The sequence below is a fragment of the Dunckerocampus dactyliophorus genome, chromosome 15 (assembly GCF_027744805.1).
Source record: "Dunckerocampus dactyliophorus isolate RoL2022-P2 chromosome 15, RoL_Ddac_1.1, whole genome shotgun sequence".
Classification (NCBI taxonomy): Eukaryota; Metazoa; Chordata; class Actinopteri; order Syngnathiformes; family Syngnathidae; genus Dunckerocampus; species Dunckerocampus dactyliophorus.
Window position 1 is genome coordinate 11418510 of NC_072833.1, and position 12211 is coordinate 11430720.

Sequence of the window (12211 nt, forward strand, 5' to 3'; positions counted from 1 at the left end):
GCGATTAATGCATCATGGAGATAGATGGCGCCGGGGATGGAACAATCACGAGCGTGCACGTGCAGAGGAAGCACGGCGCTAACAAGGCTGCTGATGTGAGAAGTTCACATCCTGGAGGATCCGCCTGGCAGAGGCATAAACTCTCCTCGGTCAAAGCTAATTAAGTAGAAACCAGTGGCTTAATTGGCGCTTTGTAAGCACTTAGGAGGGTTAAACCCCAGTCTGCTAGATAGGGGTGCTTTGTCTCTTTTTGTACGAGCATACATGATTTACATGTTGATAAATCACTTTATTGTCTGAACTTATTGGGTAAAATGTGCATCAAAACCCCCCAAAAAACATACTTTGTGTTTAAGAACTAATCACACATGTAAATAGAACTTTATTGGGGACGTCAGCCATGCTTTTGTTGACTTCCCAGCAGTCTCAAATGTAGCGCAAGCCCCGCAAGCTAATTGATACTGAATGCTGAGTGAAGCATGCAGTTGGCAGCCTGGGAAAGAACACTCCCCCACCCCCCTGTTCCCTTAGCGCCCCCTACCCGCCATTCTCCTACGCCTCCCTTCAACTCGGCCATCGATCCAGCGTGACTCTGCAGGAGCCAGATGAAAACCACTCACTATGATTTATGAGACATCATCTTCAGGGGTGGGGGCGGTGGGTTGTCGTCTGAGCCCCTCCCACTCTGCTCTGAGAGCAATAACAGCCTGCATGAGGACCTAATAGGATCCCCTGGGTCCTAATGCCTGACTTTATATTCAAACAAGCTTGGCTGTTGCACATACACACGGGAAAATAGAGGTTTTGAATAAATAACAATACCATCATAATCATGGAAATGTGGAAAAAATATAATACATATTTTGAATAATATATAATATTATGAAATTTAAAAAAAATACAAATAAAGAGCCACAAGAGAGGCCTGTTTATGTGCTAAAAGTAGAGCAAACAAATGGACTTCAGTATAAAAAAAGTCACACTTCACCTACTCATCTCCCCTTTTTTCTTTCTTTTTTGTTTTGGTTTGCACACCCAAATATTGTACGCACATTTAGCTGCACTACTGCAGCAACAGCTCACACACATAAATTTGAACTGGCGAAATGACTCCAGGCGACTGACATCAAGTGGCTGAGGACTTAAGAAGCAATGATGACGTGTGCAAAGAGGAAGGAGAGAAGGGGGTGTTAAGCTGTGAAAAGCTAAAAAAAAAAAAAGGGAAAAAAATAAAAGAAAGAAAAACAACAATGAAAAGTGCTGCAAGTGTGTGAGGAGCTGCAGGTCTGAATTGGAAAAAGAAACATCACGAGGAATAGAGGATCACAGACGACATGGGTAATGTCTGTCTCTCTCACACACACACACACGCACACACACACACGCACACGCACACTGTGTGGACATACATATATTAAAGTCCAAAGACTGTATTTTAAAAAAGGATAAATGTAAGGAGTTAATTGACCACACATTTAATGTGAAAATGGTGTATTGTTTTTCATTGTCCCAATGCATAAACTATGGACAAAAGTATTGGTTCTTCCACACCAAACTCACCCAAGCATGCGTGAAACTTGCGTTATGCACTGCAGTGGAACAGAAAAAAACGGCCTTCCATGAAGTGTTTCCAAAAGATGGAAGCACAGAATTGTCCAAAAGGCTTTGGTCAAAAGAAGAATTAAGACTCTAAGGGGGCTATTAATTATTGACGAGATATGTCTCAATACTTTTTCCACATCCAGCCTCTCCTGCAAGAAGCAATTATGGGGTACTTGCAGAACTTTATAAGAACGTGAGGAAAAAAAAAAAAAACAACATAGCAGACAATTTGCTAAGCCCCTTCCCTTTAAGAGCAACTGGCCAATCGCAGCTTAAACCTCATTTGCATGCGCATGAATGGATGGTGACGTGTAGCATGATTGGTTTGACTGAAAGAGGCGGGGCTTAGCACAGAGTCAGACCCGTTTCAACCACAGCTCCGCCCCACCCTGCCTGCACTCACCATCCTCGGTGGGCACGTAGACGTTGAGATATAGGCAGTCCTCACTCTGGTTCTGGATGTAGACGGCCGCCACGTCCAGGTTGTCTGTGAACCACACGGGCAGCATGATCTCCGGCAGTACCCCGTGCACGTTTTGGGGGCACACAGGGGCGAACTGGGTGGCATTGCGGATCTCCTGCCACGAGCCCGGGGCTTCGGGCGGCTGAAAGCGGCGGTCACCAATGGGGGCGGTGGCATAGGGCACGCCCAGGTACTGCTCCACTGGGCCCAGAATCTCATTGTTGAGGTCTTTCTTGATCCCTCTGAGCTTACCGTAGTTGGTGGTGACGACAGGGTGCTTGGAGGGGTCCACTTTTTGACTGAAGGCCAGGTCCAAGAGGAGAGCAAGGCCCACCAAGCACCAGTCTGCCATGAGGGATCTCCTTCTCTTTTCTTTGCTAGCAAATAGAAATAAAAACATGGCTGCTGATGATGTGATCATCAAAAGGCAGCAGAGTCCAAAAATGGTTGACTGAAGCGACAAGCAGCCTTTATAAAAAATACAAAAGGAGCTTCTCTGGCCAAGGTCATGTGGAGGATGCACATGGATGAGGAGCGCTCTGGAGAGGGTGGGCGGTCCTCTGTGAGGGAGCCAGGTCAGTGCGGAGGCAAGGCTTTCTCAGCTGCTTCCCCAGCCATGGTCCTGGTACGGTCCATCTCCTTGTGTCCTGTCCTGTCCTGGTGACATCACCTGCGTTAGCACCTGCATAGAGACGATGAGATTCAAATTTAAGTCCCATGAAAGAGTTGATCCAAGAGTGTGCATCTTGAAACATATTCCCAAAATTGAAATTTCATTTGAGAGAAAATCATTCCAGTGCAGGACATTGTGATTAAAGGACATGAGCTGAAAATAAACCCCGCCACTGAGAGTTGGTCACGTGACCAGGGGAACCCTCCCGCTCTGTGTCGCTACCGCTGCTGCACACGTCTTTTACGCACCGCTGCACAGATTTGGACGTGCATAAGCAGTGAACTACTTTCTCAAGTACCAGTCAACTCCCCAAAGTAAAACACCAAAGATGTCACGCCACAGCACAAACCTTGACTAACTGCTAGGTCAGAGGTCAACAATGGCATGTTTTAAGAAGCTTAGTCTGTGGAGTGCGTGTGCCTTAATTGTGCACGTGAATGAGCGCCTTGGAGCCGCGCAGCCATTCATGTAATCTACAGGGCAAATCCTCATGTAGCACAAGCAGCCACAAATGCACGTAGGGAGATTACAGCGTCATCATAATAACATTGTTGGCCAGCGTTACGTAACGGAAAACCAATCCCCTGTAGGGTTTTCATTCAAATCTGAACGCTCTCTCTTTTTGCTTTATTGCCCGGCTTTAATTGTCCGATTTAAAATCGTCATTAAGCGTATAATTGCATCGCACTCAAGCAACTCTATGCCGTTGTCTTCTCCCGCTGCCAGTAAAGCATTTTGCATTTGAAAGTTAAATGTCCCGAGGCAAGACAGCGGGTAATTAGAGCCCTACAGACACGCATACACATATACGGTGGCTCATTCATGTCAGAAATTATTACGTTTCTCCTTTTTCCCCGGCCTGTGAGACAAAAAAGAAGCCATTGAAGCAGTGTCGCAAATTCTGTATGTTCTTTTGGTGGAGTGTATTCGGCTTAAATGTCCCCTAAAAATGCTCATCCTGTCACAGTGAAGCTAGCAGCAAGTGTGCATTCTAAGACTACATTCACACTGCAGGGTTTGATGCCCAGTTCAGATTTTTTGTTTAAATCCGATATTTTATGTGGTCATTCACATTACCAAAAAAAAAAATGCGACTTGTGAACCCAAAGCATCCGGAAAGTGACGTGCATGCACAAAAGCACAAGGTCACACGCATTTTTGTGTATTTACGGGAGTAAAGATTGCCACAGTGTGTGCTCTACTGATGTGCGATACCACTGATTTCATTTCCCATCTGATACTGGATAAAATTCAGGCTGGTATCGGCAATACCGATCGGGTGTGATGTGCGTTTACACCTAATGTGTCTGGTAAGGACAAAATCGTCTGTCTGAAGCATCAAAACAATCAATATTTTGATTTGAGAAATAACTTTAGAGCATGAAGAGCTTTTTTCGGATGTATCGATATTTCAGTATCGATCCGCACATCACTAATGTGCTCTCCTTAATGTGTTTGTGGCAATTTCAAGGATTTTGTGCAATAATTTCAATATATAATTAAGAATGAGTGCATGAATTTTGGCTCTGGAAGTTCGTAGACAACTTGCCCTGACGTGTGTTCCAAGGAGCCTGTGGGTAGATGTCGGAGGAAGGAGTGGAGCTGCGCCACTAACACCTTTTTGAAGCAATTTTCAGATGAGGAGAAGAACTTCTGCCTTCTTCGGTGAGTCCCTTTATCCAAGTCTTGCACGATAAAGCACCCTTTTCGATGACGTATATGTTGGATATGTGCGACCGGACCGTTCAGGCCACAGTAGCATCGGACACATGTCGGATTTACATCGAGATACGAGCAAGGTCTGAGTCACATTTGAAAAAAATCGGAATTATATTGTTCACACCGACATGGAAAAATCAGACAGAGGTCACATGAGGAAAAAAATCGGAATTGTCCTGCAGTGTGAACATAGCCTACAGTACGTAAACATACAAACTCACAGTAGCAGGATTAGTATGTTCGGGGCTGTATAGTTAAAAAAAAACCCTGCATTGCAGGAAAACACAAAAAAGGAAAATGCATCCGCAAACTCAAGAGGGCTCGAAGAAGCCAGATGACATCCAATGCTAGGTAAACTGCAGAATTTGCGGGTGCATCTGAGTATTTAATTGGCTCAATTTGGAGGCCATAATTGATCCAGCTTTCGTGAGTGCTTGCAGCGGGGAAGCTTAAGTGATTGATGATGCAGAGAGGGTAGAGAGATGAAGCCGGCCGACGGGAGGTCCAAGCATTGGCTCCAGAAGCAGCCAGGAAAAGACTCCGCTTAAGTGTGTGTGTGTGTGCGTGTGTGTGTGTGTGTGTGTGTGTTGTACTTCGCAGCCTGTCCTGCAATGCTACACAAAATCATTCACAGCAGTTGTTTGGTTCAGTGTGGTAAAGATGACATTTCGCTGGCCACTGTTTCCGAGTGAAGGTGCGCAACGCGATTAATCCATTAATTGATTGCAGCGGGGCTGTGCGATTGTGCACCATTTGTAAAAAAAAAAATATATATATATATATATATATATATATATATTTAATTCACAAAAATGTTCAGTTCATTTGGAGCTGTTAATACATACAAATATATAACATCCTATCCTGTCTGTTATCTCTCTGTTATGAAATACTGTAAAAAGAGGCATATACTGTATAATATCCTAGTTCCTAATGGTGATTAATAATAATTAATTAATGTGAAAACAGTGATTAATCTAATAAAACAATTTTTAATCATTTGACAGCTAACTTTTTTGACGTTTGGACGTCTCAACACCCTGAATGTAGGTGATGGTCACCATGACAACCACTCAGATGCTATTGTAATGATTAAAAACCCCTTCCGCGAGAGGGAAGAACTTAAAATGATGTTCGAAGAAAGCCCGACCAATTGCAGCTCTGCAGTCCGGGTCGCCTTTGACGCAAAGTTAGAATTTTCCTGAAGGTGCACGTTAAACTCCGCCGAAATGTTTGGCGGGAGCGGAGCATTGCTTAAGCTAGTGCCATGGCGATGGAGGTACACATTGAGTTCATTCATTCATTCTTTCTTTTTCTATACCGCTTGTCGTGGGGGTGTGGCGGGCACATATAGACAAACAACCATTCACACTCACAGCAAAGGACAATTTAGAATCCCCAATCATGCTAACATGCATATTTTTGGAACGTGGGAGGAAGCCGGAGTACCCGCAGAAAATGCAGGCATGCACGGGGAGAACTTGCAAACTCCACGAAGGGATGCCCAAACGAAGGTACGAACCGAGTTCTTCCAGATCACCTGACCGTGTAGCCAACATGCTAACCAGTAGGACACCATGTGGCCAAGGATGAGTTTTTATTTCTTTTTTTTCCTTTCACAGTTCCCACCTTCACGCGGTTGCCTTCGCACCCTCGCCTTCAACTTCTCTGCCTTTTTTTGCTATATTTGTCCTGCACGAGAGACTTGTTCGCTTCGCTAGCAGAGTAAAACTGAATTCCACACATGAAACCAGGTTCACCACTTCACACAATAAAGTCACCCACTCAAAAAAAAACTATGACCATACGAGTGTATGAGCCACAATGTTCGCATTGGATCAATCTGAGCACGCTCATGCTTGCCAAGGAGGTATTTCATTTAGGGGTCGCTGATCCAAAAGAACTCTTTCCCTCATCTCTCCAATTACTGCACCATCCACACCTCCAGGTGGAACGAGCCAGTTGGCAAACTCCACCACGTTAATCACACAACATTTTGAGTCTCCTGCCATTTATCCCAACCTTCCTCCCTCTCTGCAGCAGCAACCGAGCATCAGGCCAGGCTCACCAGCATCTGGCAAGCTTGCTCAAAGGCACAGGGAGCCCTCGTTAGCATATCACTCGCATGATGCGTTCACAGTCGCATGGGTGCTCGTTTGTTTTGCCAAATTAGCTCATTTTTAGGGGTTGTTTTTGCGACTTGTTTGTATTCTGTTTATAGCTGCGGGGCTGTTTTGTCGCCTGCATACATACATACATACATACATACGCACTGATTCCAAAAGTGTACCTAGTGTACCCCCCCCCCCCCCCCCGTGATCGACCATGAACAATGCCCATTTTGAGACTCAAAACCCTATACACGCTACCGGTCAAGGGTTTTAGAACACCCCAATTTTTGCTGTTATTTAATTGAAATTCAAGTCGTTCAAGTCCATTGAATAGCTTGAAATGGTACAAAGGTAAGTGGTGAATTGCCAAAGGTTAAAAAAAAAAAAAGGTAAGGTAAGGTTACACTAAACTGAAAAAATAATGTCTCTTTTAGAATTATACAAAAAAGCCTGTTTCAGGGACCACAAAATGGGTCAACAATTTAAAGCTGTTCTGCAGAAATGGAGGTTGATCAAGCCTTGGCAGTTGGTGCAACTACTTGTAATTCCTACAGGTGTTCCAAGTTCTGGAGTACTTACTACCTCCTCTGTCAGCATAAAAACAGTGCTCGGTACACACTGTGGTACTATATACCCTTGTGAACAGCAGTTGAGCAGCACTGTACTGGAGAAAGTAATTTGTTGCTCCAAGAATGGCAAGAAAAAAGGGAATTAATGGAAGAGAGACAGACCATCTTAACACTTAAAAATGTAGGTTTTTCCTCCAATTAGAGTGTTCTAAAACTAAGACTGGTTGTGTATATAAATAAACAAATTTCTCTTGGAGATTAATAAAGTACCGAGCTCACATTTTCACAGTATACATTTTTACACATTAAGAAGCAATTACAGGCATACATTATACAGTATTGTACATCCAAAACGTGCAGTTACACAACATCACGTCTTGCCAAAGCATCCGCTTGCTGGAAAATGTTGGCAGCATCCTCTGCTCTATTTGATTACAGTGTTAAATATAGTGTATATTTCACATTTGATTTTTTTAAAATAATTTTCTTAATTTACTACAATTTAGCTTGTGTTAATTCTCTTCAGGCTAACTCAATTTTTTTTTTTTACTTTTTTGTTTATAAATGTATTTTTAAATACCTATCAATGTGTTTTTATGTAAAATTGGATTTTTATTTCTTTATTTGATTTTAATATATTCTTTGTATTTACCTATCATATTAACCCTAAGCATTTGCCATGTTTGTGGAGTGTGTTTGGCAATTTTCTTTCTCGTGAATCATGCTTACTTAGGGCCCTATAATTTCCATGTTAACGGAATCGCAGAATTGGCCAATAAAAACGTAATCTACTGTTAAACATGGAATCTTGTGGACATTGACATATTGTGAATGAAATGCTGTAATCGTGAGGAGAAGTAACTTTTCCCCAGCGGACCACTCATTCATAGCGGCATGCCCTCACATGCCCTCTCCTGAAGTAAGTCCGCAAAAACACTCCTCACCGAGCGTGAGCGTCAGCTCCTGCACGGCAATGTCCAGTGTAAACTAGCTGGGTTAGCTTATTTTAGCAGAGAACATGCTAGTGCGTCCGTGTGTGTGCCAAAGTTGTGTTTTAGTTGAAGTAACAGAGTGCTTTAGGATGCCCGCTGACTTCGTGCGTGAAATAAAGACAACAACCACGGTTGCAAGAGGTACCCAGCTAGCTATCTAACTTAGCTACACTCAAAATACATTTTCAACACACACCATACTTCCGGTCTTCAAAGTAAGAGCGGCACACATCTTGTAATAGTGGTAATAAAATAAGGATGTCACTGTAACACAAGTAAAATCACAATCATTGGTGATAAAATAAGTGTAAAAAGAGAAAAAACTGAATTAAAAAAAAAGTATGGGAAAAAACAGAATAAGGGAAAAAATAAACCGGATTTCATAGAGCCCTATTTACTGTAGTCACAAAAATAGTGAGAAGTGGTCACAATAACAAAAAACCAACAGGAAGTGCCACCATTAGCTGGTTGATAATCAAATAATCTGGGCCGAGCAAAGGTTGGACGTGTCTCCTCACTGTCAATTAAGGCCCGAAAATGCAGCAGCGCGGCGTAATGAACGTGTGAGCAGACTTTAATTAGCAGGGCGGCGTCCTCACATTCGTCACTGTCTCTCTCACTACGTTGCAGAAATGCAATCCGTGCTGTGTTGGTTCTAGACGGGGATAACAAGGAGGAAGTTCAATGACATTCCAGCAGAACCTGTGTGCGCGAGTAACCCATTAGAAGGTTAAATTGCGCTTAGCGGGTCAAAATTAGATAAGTGTGCGTGTGTGTGTGTGTGTGCGTATGTGTGTCAGATGGACCATCGCTGAGAACAATTAACTCAGCTGACCCGGCTGCCACGGTGACGGCTACAGCCGGCTAGCCGCCCCAGCTGGGGCGGTTGTCAAATAGACAGGTCGTCACACTCTACAGGCAGCGGAAGATGAGACACGCACACACACACGCACACACACTATATGGCGCATATGTGCAAGCAGTGAGCCGAGCTGTTAATTAACACATTTACGACCTCTACACACTGAATAAACACACACTTCATGTCATGCCTGGAAAATAGCTCCTCACACCACAGCTATATATATACTGTACGTATACTGTATACTCTATACACACACACACACACACACAGGCATATGGCTGTTCGTTAGCACCCCTGTCGTCTCTGACAAATTGACTCCTTCATTTGAGTGGAAGTGTGGACGGGGGTGTTTGTGTGATGGTGGTGGTGAGGGCTCCAAGCATCATCTCACTCACACGGTCCAAAGGATATCATCACACACACACACACACATGCACGCACGCACGCACACTCCACCTGTGACATCAGTGGCATAAAAAAAGGGGTGAGCAGAGACTGAGGAGCTGTAAAACCAAGGAAGGAAGGTTGGTCAGAAAGCAAGAGACGGATGCTAGCAAGCCTGTCAATCTGGCTAAAGAATAATAAAAATGCCTATTTTAAGGTATTCATGCAGGGTTGTCCAAAGTGCGGCCCGAGGGGCATTTGCGGCAGGGAGCTTGTTTTTTATTGGCCCGCAGCACGTTGTAGAAATAAAAGTAAACCAAAAAAACAGCAAAAATAGGGCATACAGAGCAAAAAGGCCAAATGTAAATAAAAGAAGGTGAAATGTTGACACTACAAACTAACATAGAGCTTTGTCCTTAAATATATATAAACACTGTTTAACCTTTTTACAGAATTGGAACATTTTTAAAAACACCCCCCGCCATCTTTTGAGTGTCAGTATGCGGCCCTCGGTAGAAAAAGTTTGGATGCGCCTGTGCTAATATAACATTTTTATTATTGTACTTACAGTGTGCACTGCATCATAGTGACAGCTCTTTCCGATATTATGGTTACCAATTTTATGTAAATAAAATACGCATTACAATTTCTGTGAATTTATGTCTCTGTTGCTTTTTTTTGGCACAAAAAGTAATGCTATTTTATTTATATTGAGACAGAGTTGTTTTTAATGAAGGTTGTTGTAAAAAAAAAAAAAAAAAAACATGGAACAAAATGCAAGCCGCCTCCAAATTACATTCCTTTTCTGCTAATGAATGAATGTAATAGATTACTTTACTTTGCGTAAAACTCCCCACTATATTCCTGATGGCAGTGGCTGCATGTGAAGTACAATGACTGGTCAGCATCCAGCAACTTTATCTACCTCTGCATGCAGTTTAAAATGTAGGTTGTGCTACTCAGTTGTTGGTGTAAAGCCCATGCTTACTGCGCTATTAATGCTGGCTGAGCAGCTTGCAACATTACAACATTGGTTGTGTTGCTGTAATGTTGTGCGGTATACTTGTTAACAAATGACTATGTGGTCAAAGAGAGCTGTGTTTTTCGTTTCCATTTGCCTTCGTGAGCAAGATGCCTCTGTCTGCATCAGTGGTCCTCTTGGGAATTAGGACGCAGTCTTTAATGAAATTGTGCACTCACTTGAATCAAGTCCAACTTGACTTGTTTGGATACGAGACACACTTGTGATATATGGCACTTAAAGAAAAGCCACGTAAAGTGATATGTTTTTGAAGTGATTGTCACCACTCCATTTGCACAATGGTGCCTCCAGTGTCTTGTTGTTCATCTTTGTCTCGTTTGCAAGACACTGCACCTCGTTTGACCCGAGGACGGCAGAGACAAACGAGCAGGGGAGCAAATGGGTGAGGAATGGACAAGCCCTGGCTAATTCCTTCGCTAAGTGAGGTGAGTGGGGGGACAGCGTACAGGGGGGTGCATGTCCAATATCGGATGAGGAGGATGACAAATGTGCTGCTGTCAGCTGGACTGACTTTACCCAAACAGTGCATCAAATACAAGTAATCATACTTGATTAAGCATATTATAAATGAATTGAGTCATATTAATTGAAAGAACTCTCCTTGAAGTACATCATTTAACTGTCCATCCATCTTCTATGCCGCTTATCCTCACTAGGGTAGCTGGAATGCTGGAGCCTATCCCAGCTGACTTTCGGCAAGAGGCGGGGGTACACCCTGGACTGGTCGCCAGCCAATCGCAGGGCTATTATTGAAGTGTGAAACATCTAATTAGAGTTGCAGTAAAACAGATTAAAGCTATTGTAATGTAAATAGCTACCTTATTATTGTCGTGCACGGCACAGATGTTTCCAAACTGTTTAAATACACTAATCCTGATATCAGTGAGCATTATTAACCAATTAACACCTCTATTTAATTAACTACACAGTCTCCTATAGTTGCTGGGTGCATAGCTGCATTTGAAGTATCATGAGTGGTCAGCATCCAGCACCTTTATCTACCTTTGCATGCGCTTTAAAATCTTACTCAGCTTGTTGGTGTGAAAGTCATGCGTGTTACACTCGCCATGCTGTTTGAGCATTTTTCTCCTCACCGCTACTACTACATTGGTTCTGTTGCTACTGTGTTGTGCAATATACTTAATAAATGAGCATGTAGTCAAAGAGAGCTATGTTTTTCTTTCACACTTTTTACACTTATGCACTCATCACCCATCGTCTTTTCTGTTTAGGTAAAACAAAACGTCCAGCCGTAATTGGAACATTTATGTTATCTTTGCAAAGGCAGAGTTTTGGACACAGCTGTGTTAATGTCTCCTGAAAGTACACAAATCACAAAACGTGAATACAAAGCAGCTCCTATTTGTCTGATCTCGACACCGCCCACACAGCCTGGCTGATGTTTTTTTTGTGTGTCTCTGTGTCACACTTCCTTCAAAGTGTTTCCATAAATAGACACGAGCGCCTCGTGCCAAGCTACGCAGCGTGGCGCATTATATAACCCTGAAATGCATCAGCATCCACGGCCAGGCGGCTGCATGCACTAACGCTCTCCTTTAAAGCCACAAAAACTGGATGCTCCCCCGGTACATTATTCATGCGCAGCGATGGCCTTTACTCGAAAGTATGTGGAAGGAAAAGAAGTCCAAAAAGCACATTCTAAACACCATCTAAGAGTTAAACGATAGTACTGCATGGACTCCAAGAAAGTGCACAGGGAGCGCTTTAGTAGAGTTGTTCATCTTGTACAACTCCTATCTTTGTGTCTCATCCTCTCAGAATCCTTGTCAG

The 12211-nt window shown here is 43.2% G+C and overlaps 1 protein-coding gene across 3 annotated transcripts in view; it reads right to left on the reverse strand.

The window, feature by feature from the left end:
• Nucleotides 1-12211, reverse strand: part of nlgn2a (neuroligin 2a) — a 116473-nt gene that overhangs the window by 69268 nt on the left and 34994 nt on the right. For all 3 annotated transcript variants that reach the window (XM_054753974.1, XM_054753972.1, XM_054753973.1), the window contains one exon: nt 2006-2747. In XM_054753974.1, coding sequence (XP_054609949.1) covers nt 2006-2486 — 481 coding nt within the window. In that variant the 5' untranslated portion in view covers nt 2487-2747. The remainder of the gene's footprint in view (nt 1-2005; nt 2748-12211) is intronic.